Source organism: Salmo trutta, chromosome 31 (genome assembly GCF_901001165.1).
Source record: "Salmo trutta chromosome 31, fSalTru1.1, whole genome shotgun sequence".
NCBI classification, from domain to species: Eukaryota; Metazoa; Chordata; class Actinopteri; order Salmoniformes; family Salmonidae; genus Salmo; species Salmo trutta.
The window spans coordinates 41,437,839-41,462,369 of record NC_042987.1 but is presented as its reverse complement, the minus strand read 5'-3'; the positions used below and the strand labels follow the sequence as shown (position 1 = coordinate 41,462,369).

At 44.9% G+C, this 24,531-nt stretch overlaps 1 protein-coding gene across 4 annotated transcripts in view; it reads left to right on the top strand.

Moving 5' to 3' along the window:
• LOC115170208 (microtubule cross-linking factor 1) overlaps positions 1-12,281 on the top strand; it is a 126,844-nt gene extending 114,563 nt beyond the window's left edge. For 2 of the 4 annotated variants that reach the window (XM_029726601.1, XM_029726600.1), the window contains 4 exons: positions 1,898-2,145; positions 2,979-3,496; positions 4,670-5,611; positions 11,934-12,281. In XM_029726601.1, the coding sequence (XP_029582461.1) occupies positions 1,898-2,145; positions 2,979-3,496; positions 4,670-5,611; positions 11,934-12,188 (1,963 nt within the window). In that variant the 3' untranslated portion in view covers positions 12,189-12,281. The other 2 variants (XM_029726602.1, XM_029726603.1) reach the window with 2 other exon arrangements.
• Positions 12,282-24,531: the final 12,250 nt, after the last annotated feature.

The window sequence follows — 24,531 nt, the reverse complement described above, 5'->3', positions numbered from 1 at the left end:
GTCATCGCATATGTAGGAGGTGGAACAACATGGTTGGTTAAGGCATATTGAGCAGGGCTAGAGGCTCTACAGTGAAATAAGACAGTAATCACTAACCAGGACATGCGTAGCCAAGTGATCGTATGGGTCCACTGAGTGGTTGGGCTGGCTGGGGACCTGGCGATTCAGACAGTTAGCAGGCCGGAGCTAGCAAGCTAGCAGTTAGCAGGCCGGGGCTAGCAAGCTAGCATAAGGCCCTTAGAGGGACGTCGCGATGGGGGAAAGTCTGTTTTTGCCTCCTCGTGCGGTGACGTCGATAGACCAGTCATGGAATTTGTAGGGTTCCAAGTAGCAGAGGGGTCCAAGTCCAATTGGCAAAATGGGTATAGTGGTCCAAGAAACTGGCTGATGGATTAGCTAACAGTCCAATATGCTATAGATAGCTAGCAGGCCGCGGTTAGCAGAATGGGCCTTCAGGGGACGTCGCGCCTGAGGGGCCTGTTGGGATCCTCTGGCAGATTATGTCGGTATTCCAGTCGTGAAGGATCGGCGGGGTTCCGTGCCCCGTATCGGCAGTAGAAGGGATCCGGATATTGTAGCCGAGGAGTGGGCTTCAGGAGTAGCCCAGGAGCCCTAGCCGGGAGATGGGCATAGCATGGGCTAGCCCCAGGCTAGTTGGTGCTAGCTCCGGGACGGAAACGTTAGCCAGGAGTAGTCAACCCGGGTTGCGGTTAGCTAGCTGCGATGATCCAGATGAAAAGGGTTCAGAGTTTACGGTAGGAATCCCGGGGATATGGAGAGAAAAATAGGTCCGGTATGCTCTGGTTTGAAACGCGTTGTACGAACTGGCGAGAGCTTTCCGAGCTAAAGGTTAGCTGACTGATAGCTGGTAGCTAGTTAGCTAGCTAGCTTCAGTTGAGGTATTCCAATTCGGAGGTAAATAGAAATACTTTAGAAAAACAGATCCACACCACATTGGGTGAGGCGGGTTGCAGGAGAATATTTAGAAGTTGAGGTTTAGGAAAAATATTAAAAATAATGCGAAAAAAAAGATATAAAAAGATATATACATGGGACGAGGCAAGCCAAAGACGTTTGACTGCTACTGCTTGGATCTAATGTGTGACTTACCTGGATTCATCCAAATGATGTTATTACTGGTATTGTTTCCACTTATCTTATCTAGACAGGCTGCCATTTTAACATTTACAATAGGTATGCTTTCTGTTTTTGGCTGTTGTGTACTCTGAACTCCACTCACTGTATTATCAACAAGTCTACTGTACTGGTACATCATTTGGGTAAAGAAAGGACTGCTGTTAGAAGGGATACTTCCTGGTGGTTTGTGTTGAAGCATCTCTGTGAAGCAGCTCTGTGATACTTCCTGGTGGTTTGTGTTGAAGCATCTCTGTGAAGCAGCTCTGTGATACTTCCTGGTGGTTTGTGTTGAAGCAGCTCTGTGAAGCAGCTCTGTGAAGCAGCTCTCTGGGAAGCAGCTCTTTGTGAAAGATCATAATGGTACATGATCCAAGTCATTGCAGCCTGATGATTAATTATTGAATCATTTTATAGCGATTCGTGATGAAATGAAATGAAACGCATTAACTGGCCTTTATGGAGAGCAAACTAGATGTTTTTATGAGAGAGACAGTCCTGCCTGTGAAGAGAGGCTGTAACATGTAGTTTAGACAAGAGATATGACAGAGACAGTCCTACCTGTGCTGTTTATCTCTAATGTCATGTCCTTACCTGCGTCTTCCTTCTAGTGACAGGATTCAGCAGTGGATCTGTGATGCTGATGTGCTGAATCCTCTCTGCGCTCTCTCCTCTTCTCTCTTTTGCTACATTGTATGATAAAATGTAATAATGTAATTGTTAAGTGTTTTGTACTGAAACCTTTTCTCTCCCCCTTCCACAGGGCTAAGTCGGTCTGTTCTATGAGTGACTTCCAGCGTCTGATGGACAGCTCTCCCTTCCTGCCTGACAGGAGTCGTCATGGTGACCGCGGCCGCGACGATGTGACTCCGCCCCTGTCACCTGACGACCTGAAGTACATTGAGGAGTTCAACAGTAAAGGGTGGGACTTCCCTGTCCCTGGCCCGTCCCCGACACCGGGCCACCACACCCCTACAGCCATGGAGGCCTGGGCAGAACGGCCCGCTTCAGGTACTGATGTTGCTCATGGGTTTAATGCTGTCTGTTTTTACCACCACCATTTTGTTTCTCTCCGTGTTTCTCTCCACTTTCAACATTTAGATAATAAAGCATTTTATCTTTCCATTGTCTTAACAACGGCCGATTGGTTGATTTCCATTATTATTATTTTTTACGTTTTTTTCAAGATGATTGACGATAAAAGTGTCGTCCAACCCATCGGGTATCTCACTGCACCCTCATATGTCATGTCGAGAAATATGCACACTGATTAAAAAGTATATTTACATTGTAATACTTCTGACAGCCAACTTTCTAACTCCGCCCATACGTTTTGGACTTTATAACATTCTCAAAAGGCATAGATTGAGTCATTGTTAGTTTTACACTTAAGATATGACTCTGCCATTGTTCTGTAGAATTTGGGAATTTTATCTCGTATAATACATTCTATACATTAGTTTTTACTGGATTAAGCGTAGATTTTCGTTAACTGTAATTTAGTTAGTTATGTTTTAACATTCCCTCCATTTTGTGCCAATATCAGTTCTTTTTAAGTCTTGGTTCCAGTAGTTGTCATGCCCTGACCTTAGAGAGCCTTTTTATTTCTCTATTTGGTTAGGTCAGGGTGTGATTTGGGTGGGCATTCTAGTTTTTCTATTTCTTTGTTTGCTGGGTATGGTTCCCAATCAGAGGCAGCTGTCTGTCGTTGTCTCTGATTGGGGATCATACTTAGGCAGCCTTTTTTTAGGGAGAGATATTGACTCTTCTAGAATATGTTTCATAGCTGTAATAGTTAGAATTCTAGTTCTAATCATTCCACATTCTCTCTCTCTGACTTCCAGAACCATTCCAGCCGGCCTCGTGGTTCCTAACCACCAGCGCAACTTTGACCACCAACACCCAATCTAGCCACGAGCCCTCCTGCTCACCCCATTGCCAGCGCTCCCCACTCAGGGGCAACGGGGGTAACATAGGAGGGGGAGCAGGGGTCCACGTCTCCCACAGCCCCACCCGATCCCCCGGGCCCTCCGATCAAGACTACCTGTACCCCAAAGGAACCAAGGGGCAAGGGGGTGGGGGTGTTGGTGAAGTAGGGGGTGCCTCCGGGATTGGGGGAGTAGGAAGTCCAGACGAGGTGTTTGGTGATGGTAGGTGGCCTCCTTCCTCTCATAAGGAGTTATTAGAGGGTGGGGGGGGCCTGCGGGGTCCCTCTGTGGGGGGTTCAATCCCCACGGTGGGGTACGCCTCGTCTCTGGAGCTGCAGCTGTCACGGAACCTCAGTGATGACATGAAGGAGGTGGCCTTCTCTGTAAGGAACTACCGCTCTGGGACCTCGGACCACCTGGAGCAACAGAGACAGGTCTGTTGACGTTGTATCTGTTGTTGTTGTCTAGCTGTTCATCCATCTAGTCTGTTGTTCATCCATCTAGCCTGTTGTCTAGCTGTTCATCCATCTAGTCTGTTGTTCATCCATCTAGCCTGTTGTCTAGTTGTTCATCCATCTAGCCTGTTGTCTAGTTGTTCATCCATCTAGTCTGCTGTTCATCCATCCAGTCTGTTGTTCATCCATCTAGTCTGCTGTTCATCCATCCAGTCTGCTGTTCATCCATCCAGTCTGTTGTTCATCCATCTAGTCTGCTGTTCATCCATCCAGTCTGCTGTTCATCCATCTAGTCTGCTGTTCATCCATCCAGTCTGCTGTTCATCCATCTAGTCTGCTGTTCATCCATCCAGTCTGTTGTTCATCCATCTAGTCTGCTGTTCATCCATCCAGTCTGTTGTTCATCCATCTAGTCTGCTGTTCATCCATCTAGTCTGCTGTTCATCCATCCAGTCTGTTGTTCATCCATCTAGCCTGTTGTTCATCCATCTAGTCTGTTGTTCATCCATCTAATCTGTTGTTCATCCATCTAGCATGTTGTTCATCCATCCAGTCTGTTGTTCATCCATCTAGCCTGTTGTTCATCCATCTAGTCTGTTGTTCATCCATCTAATCTGTTGTTCATCCATCTAGCCTGTTGTTCATCCATCTAGCATGTTGTTCATCCATCTAGCCTGTTGTTCATCCATCTAGTCTGTTGTCTAGTTGTTCATCCATCTAGTCTGTTGTCTAGTTGTTCATCCATCTAGTCTGTTGTTCATCCATCTAGTCTGTTGTTCATCCATCCAGTCTGTTGTTCATCCATCTAGTCTGTTGTTCATCCATCCAGTCTGTTGTTCATCCATCTAGTCTGTTGTTCATCCATCTAATCTGTTGTTCATCCATCTAGCATGTTGTTCATCCATCTAGTCTGTTGTTCATCCATCTAGTCTGTTGTTCATCCATCTAGTCTGTTGTTCATCCATCTAGTCTGTTGTTCATCCATCCAGTCTGTTGTTCATCCATCTAGTCTGTTGTTCATCCATCCAGTCTGTTGTCTAGCTGTTCATCTTTGTGAGGTTTCTATAGTATACTGTTTGAGCTTTGGCGATCCTCTCCTCACCTGCGCCATATCACTTAGACTTTGACTTGTCTATTTAATTTACTCCACAGCTCCGAGATATGGCCTGTCAGACAAATGGTTTCACCACTCGGGGAACCCAGACCACTCAGACCATCAGTGTGGGGTTACAAACAGACATCCTCCGCACCCTCACCAGCTCCCCCCACCGCTGCCTCACCCCTAAAGGAGGCAGCTCTACGCCCATCTCCTCCCCTTCCAGAAACATCCGTAAGATACAGTACTCCCCTGTGGTCCAGTCCAAGTTCGAGCGTCCATGTTGTTCTCCTAAGTATGGCTCTCCTAAGCTTCAGAGGAAGCTGTCGACATCATCGAAGGCTGACCTCCCAGGTGGGGCCTCCTCCAGCTCCACGGCCGGACCCAGGGCCCCTACCCCTACCACCCCCCAGAAGGGTGCCTCTGAGTCGGCCTGGGCTCGCTCCACCACCACCAGGGACTCTCCGGTCCACACCACCATCAACGACGGCCTGTCTTGTCTCTTCAACATCATAGACCACAGCCCCGTGGCCTACGAACCCCCGCAGTGCAAATTCACCAAGTCCCCCAGCCGCTCCCGCCCCACCCCTCTTGACCCCTCACCTCCTGGTGGACCCGGTGGTCCCAGTCTACCCCCCTCAGACCCCAAAGACCCAAGATACCTTGGAGCTGTCCAGGAGTTTCTGAGGAATGTCCGCGGGCGTTCTCCCAGCCCGGTGCAGCTGATAGTAGAGGCCCAGGGAGGGCTGGGGACAACAGGAGGGGAGAGGACACCAGAGGTGCTCAGTATACGCCAGGACCTGTCTGCCCCGCCTGGATACACCCTGGCAGAGAACGCAGCCCGTCTGCTGAACAAGAAGCTGTTGGAGCAGAGCTTCAGGGAGGAGAAAAGGCTGGTGTCTGGAGGGACTGGTGGGTCCTCAGCCCAGGGACAGGGAGGCTACACGAGAGAGGGGCGACAGGCGGTGGGAGACAGGAACCAGTCGGGGTGTTTGGAGGTAAATAATAACACCTACTGCGTTTACTGCTTAGTGTTTATTAGACTCGCTTTTAGGTCACCTGTCGGTCGCCTGTCGGTCACCTGTCGGTCACCTGTCGGTCACCTGTCGGTCACCTGTCGGTCACCTGTCGGTCGCCTGTCGGTCACCTGTTGGGCATGTTCTTTCCTAGAGTCCTAGAAATACATAATTAAAACCTACATAAACACTAACTAGGATTTCTTTTAAATAACTTTTAAAATGTGTTCTTATTTACATGTTTATACCTCAATGCTGGTGTTTTTGTCTAAATACTAACACTCTACTAACTGGATTGGTTGTTTATATTTGTTGTTAGTTTATTAGCCCACCCATTGGGCTACAGACCCAGACAACCAATATCAAAACCAAAACAAACACAATTTAGGAAATAATCATAACAAAATCATATCACTACGTGATGGTGTTTTCTTGTCAGATCAAAAAGCATTGACTTACAATATAGTAATGTTTCATATTTAATTACTTTTTTCCACATATTTTACTGTATTCTATTGTATTCTACAGTGTATTACTGTATTCTATTGCATTCTACAGTATTTTACTGCATTCTATTGCATTCTACAGTATTTTACTGCATTCTATTGTATTCTACAGTATGTTACTGTATTCTCTTCTATTCTACAGTATATTACTGTATTATATTGTATTCTACAGTATTGTACTGCATTCTATTGCATTCTACAGTATTTTACTGCATTCTATTGTATTCTACAGTATTTTACTGTATTCTATTGATTCTACAGTATTGTACTGTATTTTCCCTTAGTTCCGTATATACTATTGTGCTTCTTTGTTTCTTCTCTATACTGGAAAGGGCTGATCTGACTCCTTTTGACTCCTATCACTTTGCTTCAGTCTCCACCCACCACCCATTCAGTATCAGTCTGCTTCAGTCTCCACTCACCACCCATTCAGTATCAGTCTGCTACAGCCACCACCCACCACCCATTCAGTATCAGTCTGCTTCAGTCTCCACTCACCACCCATTCAGTATCAGTCTGCTACAGCCACCACTCACCACCCATTCAGTATCAGTCTGCTGATGTCTGCTGGTGTCTGGTTAGACTGTAAACTCTCCTTCCAGACTCACATCAAACATCTCCAATCCAAAGTTAAATCTCGAATTGGCTTCCTATTTCGCAGCAAAGCATCCTTCACTCATGCTGCCAAACACACCCTCGTAAAACTGACCATCCTACCGATCCTCGACTTCGGCGATGTCATTTACAAAATAGCCTCCAACACTACTCAACAAGCTGGATGCAGTCTATCACAGTGCCATCCGTTTTGTCACCAAAGCCCCATATACAACCCACCACTGCGACCTGTATGCTCTCGTTGGCTGGTCCTCGCTTCATACTCGTCGCCAAACCCACTGGCTCCAGGTCATCTACAAGACCCTGCTAGGTAAAGTCCCCCCTTATCTCCGCTCGCTGGTCACCGTAGCAGCACCCACCTGTAGCACGCGCTCCAGCAGGAATATCTCTCTGGTCACCCCCAAAGCCAATTCCTCCTTTGGCCGCCTCGCCTTCCAGCTCTCTGCTGCCAATGACTGGAACGAACTACAAAAATCTCTGAAACTGGAAACACTTATCTCCCTCACTAGCTTTAAGCACCAGCTGTCAGAGCAGCTCACAGATCACTGCACCTGTACATAGCCCATCTATAATTTAGCCCAAACTACTACCTCTTCCCCTACTGTATTTATTTATTTATTTTGCTCCTTTGCACCCCATTATTTCTATTTTGCACTTTCTTCCACTGCAAATCTACCATTCCAGTGTTTTACTTGCTATATTGTATTTACTTCGCCACTATGGCCTTTTTGCCTTTACCTCCCTTATCTCACCTCATTTGCTCACATTGTATATAGACTTATTTTTCTACTGTATTATTGACTGTATGTTTGTTTTACTCCATGTGTAACTAACTCTGTGTTGTTTTATGTGTCGAACTGCTTTGCTTTATCTTGGCCAGGTCGCAGTTGTTAATGAGAACTTGTTCTCAACTTGCCTACCTGGTTAAATAAAGGTGAAAAATAATAATAATAATAATAATAATAATAATAATAATATGTTATAGTGTAGTCATAGCGTTTATTGTGTATGACAATAACCATGTTATCTCTTAACACTGGACATGGGTTGTGACGCAGGCAAGATGCAAGTAGGTAAATTCAGAAATATAGAAAATATTAATGATAAATAAGTAATCTGAATGGGTGGTAGGGACCCTTTTTGTTCCCCCAGATTTTACAGTGAAAGGACTACAGTACTGATTTAACCTCTACAGGATCGGTGTCGTCGTCCCCCCACCTCCCCCGCGGGACTGTTGAGCTAACGTAGGCTAATGTGATTAGCATGAGGTTGTAAGTAACAAAACATTTTCCCAGTATGTAGACATATCTGATATGGCCAGAAAGCTTAAATTCTTGTTAATCTAACTGCAGTGTCCAATTTACAGTATTTATTACATTGAAATAATACCATGCTATTGTTTGAGGAAAGTGCACAATTATGAACTTGAAAACGTATTAATAAACAAACTGGCCCATTTGGGTGGACATGATACAACATTTTAAACAGATATGCAATGGTTCATTGGATCAGTCTAAAACTTTGCACATACGCTGCTGCCATCTAGTGGCCAAAATCTAAATTGCGCCTGGACTGGAATAATAAATTATGGCCTTTCTCTCGCATTTCAAAGGTGATGGTACAACAACAAAAAATAATGCATTTTTTTTTCTTCTTTGTATTATCTTTTTTAACAGATCTATTGTGTTATATTCTACTACATTCATTTCACATTTCCACAAACTTCAAAGTGTTTCCTTTCAAATGGTGTCAAGAATCTGCATATCCTTGCTTCAGGTCCTGAGCTACAGACAGTTAGATTTGGGTATGTCATTTTAGGCGAAAATTGAAAAAAAGGGTCGGATCCCTTAATGCAGTCTGTATTTACAGTGAAGGGACTACAGTACTGATTTACTGCAGTCTGTATTTACAGTGAAGGGACTACAGTACTGATTTACTGCGGCCTGTATTTACAGTGAAGGGACTACAGACTGCAGTCTGTATTTACAGTGATGTGACTACAGTACTGATTTACTGCAGCCTGTATTTACAGTGAAGGGACTACAGTACTGATTTACTGCAGCCTGTATTTACAGTGAAGGGACTACAGTACTGATTTACTGCAGTCTGTATTAGGAATATAGAAAGTGTCTGTTTGCTGCTGTGAGATCACTGACCTTCTTATCGTCTACATTGATCCTCTACCGTTGATCCACCAGCTTTATCCTGTGTCCCTGTTTCCCTGTCTCTCCTCTCTCTCTCTCTCTCTCTCTCTCTCTCTCCTCTCTCTCTCTCTCTCCTCCTCTCTCTCTCTCTCTCTCCTCTCTCTCTCTCTCTCTCTCTCTCTCTCTCTCCCTCACTCTCTTTCCCTCCCTCCCTCCCTCCCTCCCTCCCTCCCTCCCTCTCCTTCGTTCTATCTATACCCTCTGCTGATTCTAGAACCACTCTGTCTTATTAACCGCTCCCTGGGGACTCTAACCCTGCTTGTCCCTGAGTGATGTAAGTTCTTGTTTACTTCCTGGTTCTCTGACCTATAACCTCACGGACGGGGGAGGGGGTCACAGGGTTACCATGGAACCCCCTCCTCACCTCACCCCCGCCCCCCCATCAGCCAATCACAGCATGCCTCACAGGTCAACAACGTCGGTGGAGTCAATGTGTTAATTTTTAATCATCATAACATCTGTCTGTGTAAATGTCTGCATGGTCTAATATGGTATTTTAATATGTAACGATTCATATTCACAAAATCAACTCCAGTGACCCAAAGAGTCATCCGTTTTCTGTCCATATCTGGCTGTATACTGTACGTCTCTCAGAGTGTGCGCTGCAGTAGAAGAACCAGTACTGAAAGGTTTTGGTGATGTGAAGTTTACCACTTTTCTATTATACTGTATATAAAATGTAGATAACCTTGAAAACAAAACAAAGCCGTCTTGTAGATGTGAAAACCGGCATCAAACCCCTGAGTTGGCACAGAGAGAGATGACTCTTGGATCCAAACACACCACAATGACAACAACAACGGTTGATGGTCAAATATATAGTATATTATATTATATGAAAAGTCTAACATAGAAAGAAAGAAAGTCACACACTCTGCTCCCGAACATTGAATGGATAATGTTATATTAAATAGTGTTTCGGCACTCTGTCTTCTTCAGGGTTTCCTGATTGTATTTCTATAGGTTACTCTACGTTTGTCAGGACGTCTATAAAAACATTTTTGGGGAGTGCGTCAGTTTCTTTCTTTTACTAGACTATCTAACATCCAGTAACACGGTTTCTAACACGACTTCTGCTCTGTCTGTGACTGCTGTTTGAGTCCTACTGTTCCTCTCCTCCCTCTCACCCTCTCTTCCTCTCTTCCCTCTCGTCCTCTCTCTTCCTCTCTCTTCCTCTCCTCCCTCTCACCCTCTCTTCCTCTCTCTTCCTCTCTCTTCCTCTCCTCCCTCTCACCCTCTCTTCCTCTCTTCCTCTCTTCCTCACCTCCTCTCCCCCTCTCTCCTCTCTCCCTCTCTCTCCCTCTCTTCCTCTCTTCCTCTCCTCCTCTCCTCCTCTCTCCCTCCACTGTTCTCTCACCATCCCTCCTTCTCTCACACTAACAACCTGTCTAAGCTCGTTGACGAAGACAGCTCTTTAAACAATGTGCGTGCGTGTGATCGTGTTTTCTCACGGTCGTGGGAACTTGTGTGACGTCTGCTTGTGTTTCAAATGAACTGAATCTTCCAGTTGGGTCATTAACACAGTCGCATGCTTAGCGGTCCGAGTCGATGTGGTGAAAACTTGAAAGCAACATTGTGTGGTCAACATGCTGTTTTCACTGTGTAATCTGGTCAAACCTCTTGTGCACTTACATGGTGCATGCTGGGTCATTTTGATGTTAGGTAATATCATTACCTGGGAATTACATACCTGTTACAACATGCTAATAAAAGTAGATACATAGCAACATATTCTCTATGATACAGTTCTATACTTCCTTTCTATCCGTCTGTCCATCCTTTCATCTGTGAAGGCATATATATTATTAATACATTATGACATGATATTATTATTTAAACTCCACTTTCCCAAACTCCCTCCATCCTGTTTTTCTGTGTCCAGCCCTGATCATCGTTAACCTTCACCCACTGTAGTTCCTTCACCTGTTTCATCCCACTGTAGTTCCTCCACCTGTTTCATCCCACTGTAGTTCCTCCACCTGTTTCATCCCACTGTAGTTCCTCCACCTGTTTCATCCCACTGTAGTTTCTCCACCTGTTTCATCCCACTGTAGTTCCTCCACCTGTTTCATCCCACTGTAGTTTCTCCACCTGTTTCATCCCACTGTAGTTCCTCCACCTGTTTCATCCCACTGTAGTTCCTCCACCTGTTTCATCCCACTGTAGTTCCTCCACTGTTTCATCCCACTGTAGTTCCTCCACCTGTTTCATCCCACTGTAGTTCCTCCACCTGTTTCATCCCACTGTAGTTTCTCCACCTGTTTCATCCCACTGTAGTTCCTCCACCTGTTTCATCCCACTGTAGTTCCTCCACCTGTTTCATCCCACTGTAGTTCCACCACCTGTTTCATCCCACTGTAGTTCCTCCACCTGTTTCATCCCACTGTAGTTCCTTCACCTGTTTCATCCCACTGTAGTTCCTTCACCTGTTTCATCCCACTGTAGTTTCTCCACCTGTTTCATCCCACTGTAGTTCCTCCACCTGTTTCATCCCACTGTAGTTCCTCCACCTGTTTCATCCCACTGTAGTTCCTCCACCTGTTTCATCCCACTGTAGTTCCACCACCTGTTTCATCCCACTGTAGTTCCTACACATGTTTCATCCCACTGTAGTTCCTTCACCTGTTTCATCCCACTGTAGTTCCTTTACCTGTTTCATCCCACTGTAGTTCCTTCACCTGTTTCATCCCACTGTAGTTCCTACACCTGTTTCATCCCACTGTAGTTCCTACACCTGTTTCATCCCACTGTAGTCCCCCCACATGGTGTTTCACCTCCTGGGTGACCTATACTGTGGTCATTGTTTGTTTTCCTGTTTTAGTCAAACTTACTTTTGTTCATACTTCTTTTCCTCTGTCTTCTTTTGTCTTTTTTAAATTATTAAAATAATCATTGTTAAAAAAACGTTGAATATAGAAATATAGGAAGCTATTTTGTCTCCCCCTCTCTTGCTAACATCTACTTCCTCCTCTCCTGAAGGACCTCCCTCGTTCCCCGGTGGCTCCACCCCTGGAGTCGTGTTTCCTGCGTCCGGCGAGGCCAGCCAACCGTCGCCCCCCCTCCCGCTGGGCAGCCCGTTCACCCTCCTCCTCCCCCCGAGGCTGGCACGACGTCACAGTGCGGAGGTTCACCTTCCCCATGTTGATTGGGACCAGTAAGACTGAAGCCACCTGTATGCTGGAGCTGGACGAGACTGGACCAGGAACAGGACTGGAACCATCGTCTTCTGCATGATAGAATCGTTGCCCGTTACCCTGTCCTCCTTTACTCCCTTAACTTGCTCAACTCTTCTCCTCTTCTCCTCCCTCCCCTCCTCCTCTCCTCCCTCCCCTCCTCCTCTCCTCCTCCCATCTGCTCCTCCCTACTCCTCTCCTCCCTCCCCTCCTCCTCTCCTAATCTCCTCTCTCCCCTCCTCCTCTCCTCCTCTCCTCTTCCCTACTCCTCTCATCCCTCCGCCTCTCCTCCCTCCTCCTCTTCTCCTCTCCTCCCTCCTCCTCTCCTCCTCCCTACTCCTCTCCTCCCTCCCCTCCTCATCCTCTCCTCTTCCCTCCTCCTCTCCTCCTCCCTCCCCTCCTCCTCCCTACTCCTCTCCTCCCTCCTCATCCTCTCCTCCCTCCCCTCCTCATCCTCTCCTCTTCCCTACTCCTCTCCTCCCTCACCTCTTCCTCTCCTAATCTCTACCCTCTCCTCCTCCTCTCCTCCTCCCTGAGCCTGTCCAGACTGGGTACCTCAGACCCCCCCCCCCTCCCTTCCCCCTTCGTAGGAAGGAGTTGTAAAGGAGGGGCTGAGACCCTGTAGCACCAGCTGACCAACCAGGAACAAAAAGAACTGGAACATAGAACTCTGGAATGAAAATGTGAAAATGACCTGGAATGTACTGTAACAATAACAACCATGACATCCTCAAAAACATTGTCATCAGAGGTGCCTGTACTTGATTTACTCGTAGTTCTAGCTGATATATGTGTAATATGTATACAATACATATATATATATCTCTCTATCTATATTTTAGTCTTATAATGGAAACCGTTTTGAGGTGTTGAAAGAAAACGTTAAAACCGTTATTATAATACTTGTACCAACATGAAGGTTTTACAAAATGTTTTGTCTTGTTTACGTTTTTGTTTATTTTGCATTACATATCATTTGTTATATTCTGTGTTGTGTAAATACTCGGGTAAAACTATTTTCTTATTAAGTTGACCATAACTTTATGTTACTGTTTGTTCCTTTCGAAGCTTGAAGTCAGACTACTCAGTTGTCCTGGTAGAAGAAACAAACGAAACAAACACTACTGTTTCATGATGTCATTTACGATGCTAAATGTATGTTTTTATTTCTACATGTTGACGTGAATGTTCAACTCTGTAAACGTGTAGGAGACAGGGAAAATAGCAACTGAATAACATTTTAAATTTTTTACATTTTAGTCATTTAGCAGACGCTCTTATCCAGAGCGACTTACAGTAGTGAATGCATACATTTCATACATTTTTTTTCCCCGTACTGGTCCCCCGTGGGAATCGAACCCACAACCCTGGTGTTGCAAACACCATGCTCTACCAACTGAGCCACACTTTTCTGCATATGTGGGGGAGGCAGTTGTTGAGTGGCCCCCTACTCCCACATTCAAAAAACATTTTTGGGGGGGGGTTGTTTGGTTGAATTATTATATATTTTTCTTTAATGAGCAAGGTTGGGTTGTTGATGTTGGGTTATTGGTGCTGGGTTATTGAGATATGACCCAGCGGGTCAGATCAGAAGACTGGAGGCGTAGTTTAGTACGGCGTGGCATTCCGATAGTTATTTTTAGCCACCCGTGTGAGTAAATGTCATTATTGTTAATCTGTTCTGTTGTATAGTTATCACATGTAAAAGTTGAACATGAGCTTCAATGAGGTTTACAGAAATGTACAAGTTCCCTAAAAGCCTATGCAAATCCAATTGCTAGAATAGATTCCACCTTATTATAATATGTAATGAATAATCTTCATATTCTAGAAGAATGTGTAAAATACAAAAAAAATGAACAATTTAATATGCGGTATGTAAACTTGCTCTGGGCTGGATGTGTCAATGTGTAATTCATACATGCATATTCTAGGACTAGACTTACTGTCTTACCTCAATTAGCCACGAAATCCCTAGTTTGAAAGTGACCGTTTTTTTTGGGAAGCTCTGCAGTGCCATTTTCCCAAAATTTTCCCCCCACGTGGGCCAGACCCCATGCAATTTGAGTTCTAGCTAATGATCTTCAGAGCCTCGCCATTTGAGTGACAGCTAGCAAGATGCACAGTGTCAGTGTCATGGTGCATATATGTGAGGTAGTATGCAATTTTCGGGGACCACTTTTGGCTTTTGAGCGCTACTTTCAGAACTACTGGCTAAAATGTATACAAAAGTACCCGGAGAATCTTTAACACGATAGACCGGAATGACATTTACTATCACGGGTGGCCAATAAAATCTAACTGAAAGCCAAGGCCCTAATAAGCCACGCTTCCTGAAAATAACCGAAGGATAACATCCCAGCATACCCAACTGATGATTAAATTAACCCATGTTTTGGGTAATCCCAAAACCCAAAGATGTTGTGTTTATTTATGCAACCCATATGTTCTGGGTCAAAAATAACCCAGCGTGTGTTCTGTCTAATATTTACCCAGCACTGGGTTACCAAAGAACCCAAATGTAGTTATTTTTAACACAGCATTTAAAAAAAATTTTTTTTGGCTATGGTCAAAGGTAGTGCACTAGGTAGAGAATAGGGGACCATTTGGGATGCAATCATATTTGCATGCCTTTGGAAAACACACTTTAGTGCACGTACATACAAGCTGCTGTTACTGCTGTCATAGTGCATGTACATACAAGCTGCTGCTACTGCTCTCATTTTGCTAGATCACCCAGCTTAGATATAAAAACTAAACTGAGGCTAGGATTTCATTATTTACCTTAATTTAATCAGGGAGTCACCGTTGAGACCAGTGTCTCTTTTATAAGGGAGCCCCAGGGAGTCCCCGTTGAGACCAGTATCTCTTTTATGAGGGAGCCCTATATATACAATAAAAAAAATATGTATCAAAATACAATATAACATAAATGTACACAATATACAGAAAACAATATACAGAAAACTAAAACAAACACATTGTTCATGATAGAAATACTCTTGTCCGCTGCCTGAACTGCCCGAGAGACTCTAACGCATCTATTCTACATTTATATTGGAGATTATTCCAAACATGTGGAGCAAGACTGCTAAAGGCTGACTTATCTAACTCTGTAGCCACCCAATGGGGTCTCCAGAGTTAACACTGTAGCCACCCAATGGGGTCTCCAGAGTTAAAACTGTAGCCACCCAATGGGGTCTCCAGAGTTAAAACTGTAGCCACCCAATGGGGTCTCCAGAGTTAAAACTGTAGCCACCCCATGGGGTATTCAGAGTTAACGCTGTAGCCACCCAATGGGGTCTCTAGAGATAACTCTGTAGCCACCCAATGGGGTCTCTAGAGATAACTCTGTAGCTACCCAATGGGGTCTCTAGAGTTAACGCTGTAGCTACCCAATGGGGTCTCTATAGTTAACACTGTAGCCACCCAATGGGGTCTCTAGAGATAGCTCTGTAGCCACCCAATGTGGTCTCTATAGTTAACGCTGTAGCCACCCAATGGGGTCTCTAGAGAAGTCTGTAGCTACCCAATGGGGTCTCCAGAGTTAACACTGTAGCCACCCAATGGGGTCTCCAGAGTTAACATTGTAGCCACCCAATGGGGTCTCTATAGTTAACTCTGTAGCCACCCAATGGGGTCTTCAGAGTTAACACTGTAGCCACCCAATGGGGTCTTCAGAGTTAACACTGTAGCCACCCAATGGGGTCTCCAGAGGTAACTACTGTAGCCACTCAATGGGGTCTCTATAGTTAACACTGTAGCCACCCAATGGGGTCTCTATAGTTAACACTGTAGCCACCCAATGGGGTCTCTAGAGTTAACACTGTAGCTACCCAATGGGGTATCTATAGTTAACGCTGTAGCCACCCAATGGGGTTTCTAGAGTTAACACTGTAGCCACCCAATGGGGTCTCTATAGTTAACTCTGTAGCCACCCAATGGGGTATCTATAGTTAACGCTGTAGCCACCCAATGGGGTTTCTAGAGTTAACACTGTAGCCACCCAATGGGGTCTCTATAGTTAACACTGTAGCCACCCAATGGGGTCTCTATAGTTAACACTGTAGCCACCCAATGGGGTCTCCAGAGTTAACCAACCCTGGGAACGGGTTTGATAACTTTTCATTTTAAATCTTAACAGTTTGTTAAGTATGTCGGAAGCTTGTGTAGCAGGGCTTTGTAAACCAGAAGAAGCTAATGATGTGATCTACGTGACCTTAAAGAGGTCCAGCCAACCTTTCGGTAATGAATACAGTGACGAGTAATAAAACTGTGTCCTGTGATGAAATGAAAGGCGGTATGATGAAATGTCATCCAGGGGGTTTAAGAGTAGAGACACTTTGATAAATATTATCACCATAATCAACAACAGTCAGAAAGGTTTCACAATATGCTTCCTGCTGATTTACAGAGAAACATATATTTGTTTCTGTTAATTTTTTTTTTTAAAGCCCACATTAAATCTTAATTTCTTAACAAGCTCATAGTTATGTGTGTTTTTTAAAACGATAAGTCATTGTCAAATCTAAATACCAAGGTATTGGTATGCAGGGACTCGTTCGATTATAGAACCGTCCGATGAGTACAGACGTAATCCAATCGCAATGGCACGTCTTAAAGGCGTTTAAGCGACGACCACATTGACAGTAATTAAAAGCTGCATTACGTCGACGTAAATAACCTTTAAATGGCGCATTGCCCAAATAACCCACGATTGTTTTGAATCTCTCTACATTAAACATGAAGTTACTCATTCTGTATTTATTACTGATCTTATTGTCTTTCTATTATTGTCTCTTTCGTTCTCTCTGCATTGTTGGGAAGGTAAGCATTTCACTGTTAGTCTACACCTGTTGTTTACCACGCATGTGACAAATAAAATTTAATTTGATTTGATTATGAGGGTGGTGATATCTTGAACTGCCATTTTGTTGTCAATTAATTCCAATAAACTAAAACTTTTACTATGATATAAATAAAGAGAGAAACAGTTGTTGCTTTGATATATATATATATATGTATATATATATATCATAGTAAACTGTTTATTTATATATATATATATATATATATATACACTGCTCAAAAAAATAAAGGGAACACTTAAACAACACAATGTAACTCCAAGTCAATCACACTTCTGTGAAATCAAACTGTCCACTTAGGAAGCAACACTGATTGACAATAAATTGCACATGCTGTTGTGCAAATGGAATAGACAACAGGTGGAAATTATAGGCAATTAGCAAGACACCCCCAAAAAACGAGTGGTTCTGCAGGTAGTAACCACAGACCACTTCTCAGTTCCTATGCTTTCTGGCTGATGTTTTGGTCACTTTTGAATGCTGGCGGTGCTTTCACTCTAGTGGTAGCATGAGACGGAGTCTACAACCCACACAAGTGGCTCAGGTAGTGCAGCTCATCCAGGATGGCACATCAATGCGAGCTGTGGCAAGAAGGTTTGCTGTGTCTGTCAGCGTAGTGTCCAGAGCATGGAGGCGCTACCAGGAGACAGGCCAGTACATCAGGAGACGTGGAGGAGGCCGTAGGAGGGCAAAAACCCAGCAGCAGGACCGCTACCTCCGCCTTTGTGCAAGGAGGAGCAGAAGAAGCACTGCCAGAGCGCTGCAAAATGACCTCCAGCAGGCCACAAATGTGCATGTGTCTGCTCAAATGGTCAGAAACAGACTCCATGAGGGTGGTATGAGGGCCCGACGTCCACAGATGGGGGTTGTGCTTACAGCCCAACACCGTGCAGGACGTTTGGCATTTGCCAGAGAACACCAAGATTGGCAAATTCGCCACTGGCGCCCTGTGCTCTTCACAGATGAAAGCAGGTTCACACTGAGCACGTGTGACAGACGTGACAGAGTCTGGAGATGCCGTGGAGAACGTTCTGCTGCCTGCAACATCCTCCAGCATGACCGGTTTGGCGGTGGGTCAGTCATGATGTGGGGTGGCATTTCTTTGGGGGGCCGCACAGCCCTCCATGTGCTCGCCAGAGGTAGCCTGACTGCCATTAGGTACCGAGATGAGATCGTCAGACCCCTTGTGAGACCATATGCTGGTGCGGTTGGCCCTGGGTTCCTCCTAATGCAAGACAATGCTAGACCTTATGTGGCTGGAGTGGGTCAGCAGTTCCTGCAAGAGGAAGACATTGATGCTATGGACTGGCCCGCCCGTTCCCCAGACCTGAATCCAATTGAGCACATCTGGGACATCATGTCTCGCTCCATCCACCAACGCCACGTTGCACCACAGACTGTCCAGGAGTTGGCGGATGCTTTAGTCCAGGTCTGGGAGGAGATCCCTCAGGAGACCATCCGCCACCTCATCAGGAGCATGCCCAGGCGTTGTAGGGAGGTCATACAGGCACGTGGAGGCCACACACACTACTGAGCCTCATTTTGACTTGTTTTAAGGACATTACATCAAAGTTGGATCAGCCTGTAGTGTGGTTTTCCACTTTAATTTTGAGTGTGACTCCAAATCCAGACCTCCATGGGTTGATAAATTGGATTTCCATTGATTATTTTTGTGTGATTTTGTTGTCAGCACATTCAACTATGTAAAGAGAAAAGTATTTAATAAGATTATTTATTTCATTCAGATCTAGGATGTGTTGTTTAAGTGTTCCCTTTATTTTTTTGAGCAGTATATATATATAAACAGTTTCCTATGATATATATATATAGAGAAACAGTTTCCTATGATATATATATAGAGAAACAGTTTCCTATGATATATATATAGAGAAACAGTTTCCTATGATATATATATAGAGAAACAGTTTCCTATGATATATATATAGAGAGAGAAAATAAAAATGGACAAACTAAAATAAACAAGTAAAACAGTACTAACCTTTGTTGAAACCATTTGACATGTCTATTTTCAGTCCCTCCAACCTCCATCCCCAAACTGCAGAGTTCATTGAAATGTCATTTACACACTATATTAATCAGTAATAGAACATGGACCTCTGGTCCTCTTCAGAGAGATAGTTAGTGACATTAATCAGTAACACAACATGGACATCTGGTCCTCTTCAGAGAGATAGTTAGTGACATTAATGAGTAATAGAACATGGACCTCTGGTCCTCTTCAGAGAGATAGTTAGTGACATTAATCAGTAACACAACATGGACCTCTAGTCCTCTTCAGAGAGATAGTTAGTGACATTAATCAGTAACACAACATGGACCTCTGGTCCTCTTCAGAGAGATAGTTAGTGACATTAATAAGCTCTTCATCAGAAAGAGGCAGAAAGCTGGATAAAATAAAACCACTCAAGATTACACAGCCATGAAAAATAAGATTACCATTTTCGATTGATTTCCGAACAACATTCCTCAATTTATTTGACCCCTAGAAATGACATTGTGACTTATAATACAATGACTTTAAAATCGAATTAAATAATGAGAAATACACTCAAAAGTGAATTAGGCCTCTCATCGTCTCGTCTCGTTTCAACACACTGGATGTTATTAACTGTTCAGCAGGATAAATAACAATCTTTCTTCAGCGTTTGACTTATTCACTGCCGGTTGTCATTTCAACTCAAGTCAGTCACGTTACTTATTTACAGGCTACAGCCTGACGGAAGTATTGCCCTGTAGTCTCTGCTGAATTCTCCAACTGGTAGCTATGAGCTAAGATATTACCCCCCCCCCACACACACACACACACACACACACACACACACACACACACACACACACACACACACACACACACACACACACACACACACACACACACACACACACACACACACACACACACACACACACGTATTGAAACTTGCTTTTAATAAACCGATGCATAAAATATAAACAAGATGTAAGTGTCGCATGTGTATTAGTGTACTACTGAGGCCAATATTCAGCTGTAGAATAAACCACGTCTAGATATTCTCTATGAATCACTCTCTCTGGAAACAAAATGGCTGTGACAGGTACATTCGTTCAGAATTGTGAAGTATGTTTCCTCAGTTGAAAAGTAATTCTGATAATGGTTTGATTTACTACGACAACAAGTCGACAGCGGTGCCTGATGCCAGTACAAAATAGGTAAACAGTAGTGCCTATGTAGGGAATAGGGTCCCAGTGTTGTAGTAGTGCACTATATAGGGAATAGGGTCCCAGTGTTGTAGTAGTGCACTATATAGGAAATAGGGTCCCAGTGTCGTAGTAGTGCACTATATAGGGAATAGGGTCCCAGTGTTGTAGTAGTGCACTATATAGGGAATAGGGTCCCAGTGTTGTAGTAGTGCACTATATAGGGTCCCAGTGTTGTAGTAGTGCACTATATAGGGAATAGGGTCCCAGTGTTGTAGTAGTGCACTATATAGGGTCCCAGTGTTGTAGTAGTGCACTACATAGGAAATAGGGTCCCAGTGTTGTAGTAGTGCACTATATAGGGTCCCAGTGTTGTAGTAGTGCACTATATAGGAAATAGGGTCCCAGTGGTGTAGTAGTGCACTATATAGGGAATAGGGTCCCAGTGTTGTAGTAGTGCACTATATAGGGTCCCAGTGTTGTAGTAGTGCACTATATATAGGGAATAGGGTCCCAGTGTTGTAGTAGTGCACTATATAGGGTTCCAGTGTTGTAGTAGTGCACTATATAGGGAATAGGGTCCCAGTGTTGTAGTAGTGCACTATATAGGGTCCCAGTGTTGTAGTAGTGCACTATATAGGGTCTCAGTGTTGTAGTAGTGCACTATATAGGGTCCCAGTGTTGTAGTAGTGCGCTATATAGGGTCCCAGTGTTGTAGTAGTGCACTATATAGGGTCCCAGTGTTGTAGTAGTGCACTATATAGGGTCCCAGTGTTGTAGTAGTGCACTATATAGGGTCCCAGTGTTGTAGTAGTGCACTATGTAGGGTCCCAGTGTTGTAGTAGTGCACTATGTAGAGTCCCAGTGTTGTAGTAGTGCACTATATAGGGTCCCAGTGTTGTAGTAGTGCACTATGTAGGGAATAGGGTCCCAGTGTTGTAGTAGTGCACTATATAGGGTCCCAGTGTTGTAGTAGTGCACTATATAGGGTCCCAGTGTTGTAGTAGTGCACTATATAGGGTCCCAGTGTTGTAGTAGTGCACTATGTAGGGTCCCAGTGTTGTTGTAGTGCACTATATAGGGTCCCAGTGTTGTAGTAGTGCACTATATAGGGTCCCAGTGTTGTAGTAGTGCACTATATAGGGTTCCAGTGTTGTAGTAGTACACTATATAGGGTCCCAGTGTTGTAGTAGTGCACTATATAGGGAATAGGGCCCCAGTGTTGTAGTAGTGCACTATGTAGGGTCCCAGTGTTGTAGTAGTGCACTATATAGGGCCCCAGTGTTGTAGTAGTGCACTATGTAGGGTCCCAGTGTTGTAGTAGTGCACTATATAGGGAATAGGGTCCCAGTGTTGTAGTAGTGCACTATATAGGGTCCCAGTGTTGTAGTAGTGCACTATATAGGGTCCCAGTGTTGTAGTAGTGCACTATATAGGGTCCCAGTGTTGTAGTAGTACACTATATAGGGTCCCAGTGGTGTAGTAGTGCACTATATAGGGAATAGGGCCCCAGTGTTGTAGTAGTGCACTATATAGGGAATAGGGCCCCAGTGTTGTAGTAGTGCACTATATAGGGAATAGGTTCCCAGTGTTGTAGTAGTGCGCTATATAGGAAATAGGGTCCCAGTGTTGTAGTAGTGCACTATGTAGGGTCCCAGTGTTGTAGTAGTGCACTATATAGGGCCCCAGTGTTGTAGTAGTGCACTATGTAGGGTCCCAGTGTTGTAGTAGTGCACTATATAGGGAATAGGGTCCCAGTGTTGTAGTAGTGCACTATATAGGGTCCCAGTGTTGTAGTAGTGCACTATATAGGGTCCCAGTGTTGTAGTAGTGCACTATATAGGGTCCCAGCATTGTAGTAGTGCACTATATAGGGTCCCAGTGTTGTAGTAGTGCACTATATAGGGTCCCAGTGTTGTAGTAGTGCACTATGTAGGGTCCCAGTGTTGTAGTAGTGCACTATGTAGAGTCCCAGTGTTGTAGTAGTGCACTATGTAGGGTCCCAGTGTTGTAGTAGTGCACTATGTAGGGTCCCAGTGTTGTAGTAGTGCACTATGTAGAGTCCCAGTGTTGTAGTAGTGCACTATGTAGGGTCCCAGTGTTGTAGTAGTGCTGTGTAGACGGACTAAAGAGGCACTGTACACTCCGCTTCGGGTTTAGATGGACTGTAGCGGATCTCATCCATAATCCTACTGAAGGTGTGGTAGTCTTGTCTGGACATGTTTTTAGTTGAGGTAGTCCCTGTTATTCTCTTCTGATGGCTTCAACACAGCTGCCATACAATCTTTTTTTTTTTTTTTTTTTTTTTTTTTTTTAGAGAGTGTGATTACAGTTTTGTGTTTTATTGCAGAAGCCAGGAGATCAACAGCTGAGGTATGTCATAAACATTGTCAGAACAAATGCTTTCAGGCGATGCTTTCAGTCAATGAAAACGGATGTCTGCATTCGAATGATACACGACTATTCCGTATGATGACAGCAGCAACACCTACAACAGACAATCTATGAATTTTACATGAGGCTTCCGCCCTGTTCTGCGTTTTTATGGATGATTCTACAGTTACCAGGTCATTTGTTTCAAAAACGTTATGACATTTTAATATCTGTTTAAATATCCCACAAATCATGTCTCCAATGTTTTCAGACTTTCTCTTTCCTCTTCTCTCTGTTTTCTCTCGCTCGTGTTGTGGGGTTGAAAGTGTCAACGGTTTTGAGACTTTCATGCTTTCACAGGTCCCCGATCTGTTAGGTTAAAATTACTCTGAAACACAAAAGCACAAACTGCAGCTGTGTGCAAAGTCTGTCACATCGAAAGACTCCTACTGACAACACAACAACACAACAACACAACAACACAACACAACGACACAACAACACAACAACACAACAGGCCCTCGGCCACGCGATAAGCCCGGGGTTGTCATGCCAACGTCACAAAAAAATCCTCGCGCAAGGCAGGCTGTCCGTGAGAGAGGCGGAGGTTGGGGTTGGTGCTGGGCCCATAGACAGACTGTATAAAAGGTTGAGCCAGAGGAGAATCCTGCTTTTCTTTCCCTCTATTTCTCCTGAGGCCCTCTGTTCCTCCTGAGGCCCTCTGTTTCTCCTGAGGCCCTCTGTTTCTCCTGAGGCCCTCTGTTCCTCCTGAGGCCCTCTGTTTCTCCTGAGGCCCTCTGTTCCGCCCGAGGCCCTCTGTTCCTCCTGAGGCCCTCTGTTCGTCCTGAGGCCCTCTGTTTCTCTTGAGGCCCTCTGTTCCTCCTGAGGCCCTCTGTTTCTCCTGAGGCCCTCTGTTCCTCCAGAGGCCCTCTGTTTCTCCTGAGGCCCTCTGTTCCTCCCGAGGCCCTCTGTTCGTCCCGAGGCCATCTGTTCCTCCTGAGGCCCTCTGTTCCTCCTGAGGCCCTCTGTTTGTCCTGAGGCCCTCTGTTTGTCCTGAGGCCCTCTGTTCCTCCTGAGGCCCTCTGTTTCTCTTGAGGCCCTCTGTTTCTCCTGAGGCCCTCTGTTTCTCTTGAGGCCCTCTGTTTCTCCTGAGGCCCTCTGTTCCTCCTGAGGCCCTCTGTTTCTCCTGAGACCCTCTGTTCCTCCTGAGACCCTCTGTTCCTCCTGAGGCCCTCTGTTCCTCCTGAGGCCCTCTGTTCCTCCTGAGACCCTCTGTTCCTCCAGAGGCCCTCTGTTTCTCCTGAGGCCCTCTGTTTCTCCTGAGGCCCTCTGTTCCTCCTGAGGCCCTCTGTTCCTCCTGAGGCCCTCTGTTCCTCCTGAGGCCCTCTGTTCCTCCTGAGACCCTCTGTTGGTCCTGAGGCCCTCTGTTCCTCCTGAGGCCCTCTGTTTCTCCTGAGACCCTCTGTTCCTCCTGAGGCCCTCTGTTCCTCCTGAGGCCCTCTGTTTCTCCTGAGGCCCTCTGTTTCTCCTGAGGCCCTCTGTTCCTCCTGAGGCCCTCTGTTTCTCCTGAGACCCTCTGTTCCTCCTGAGGTCCAGTTATGTCATCAGAGGCGTCAGGCCCATGAGGGGAGTGTAGGTTCATTTGTACAGTGACATTTAAAAAAAAAAATTATGTTTGTACTGTTTCCTCTGTTATTTGTTTATTTTAGGCCCACTAGGAAGTGAGGTGGTAACAATGGGTTCTGTAACTTACATCAAATACTTCAATACCATCCCTAGGAGTTGATCTATAGACCTGATCCTAGATCAGCAGCACTACTCTGAGATGCTTTATGAATTACAGACCCAGAGCTGTGGGTAATGAAGACCTGATCCTAGAATCAGCCCAGAGCTGTGGATAATGAAGATCTGATCCTAGATCAGCCCAGAGCTGTGGATAATGAAGACCTGATCCTAGATCAGCCC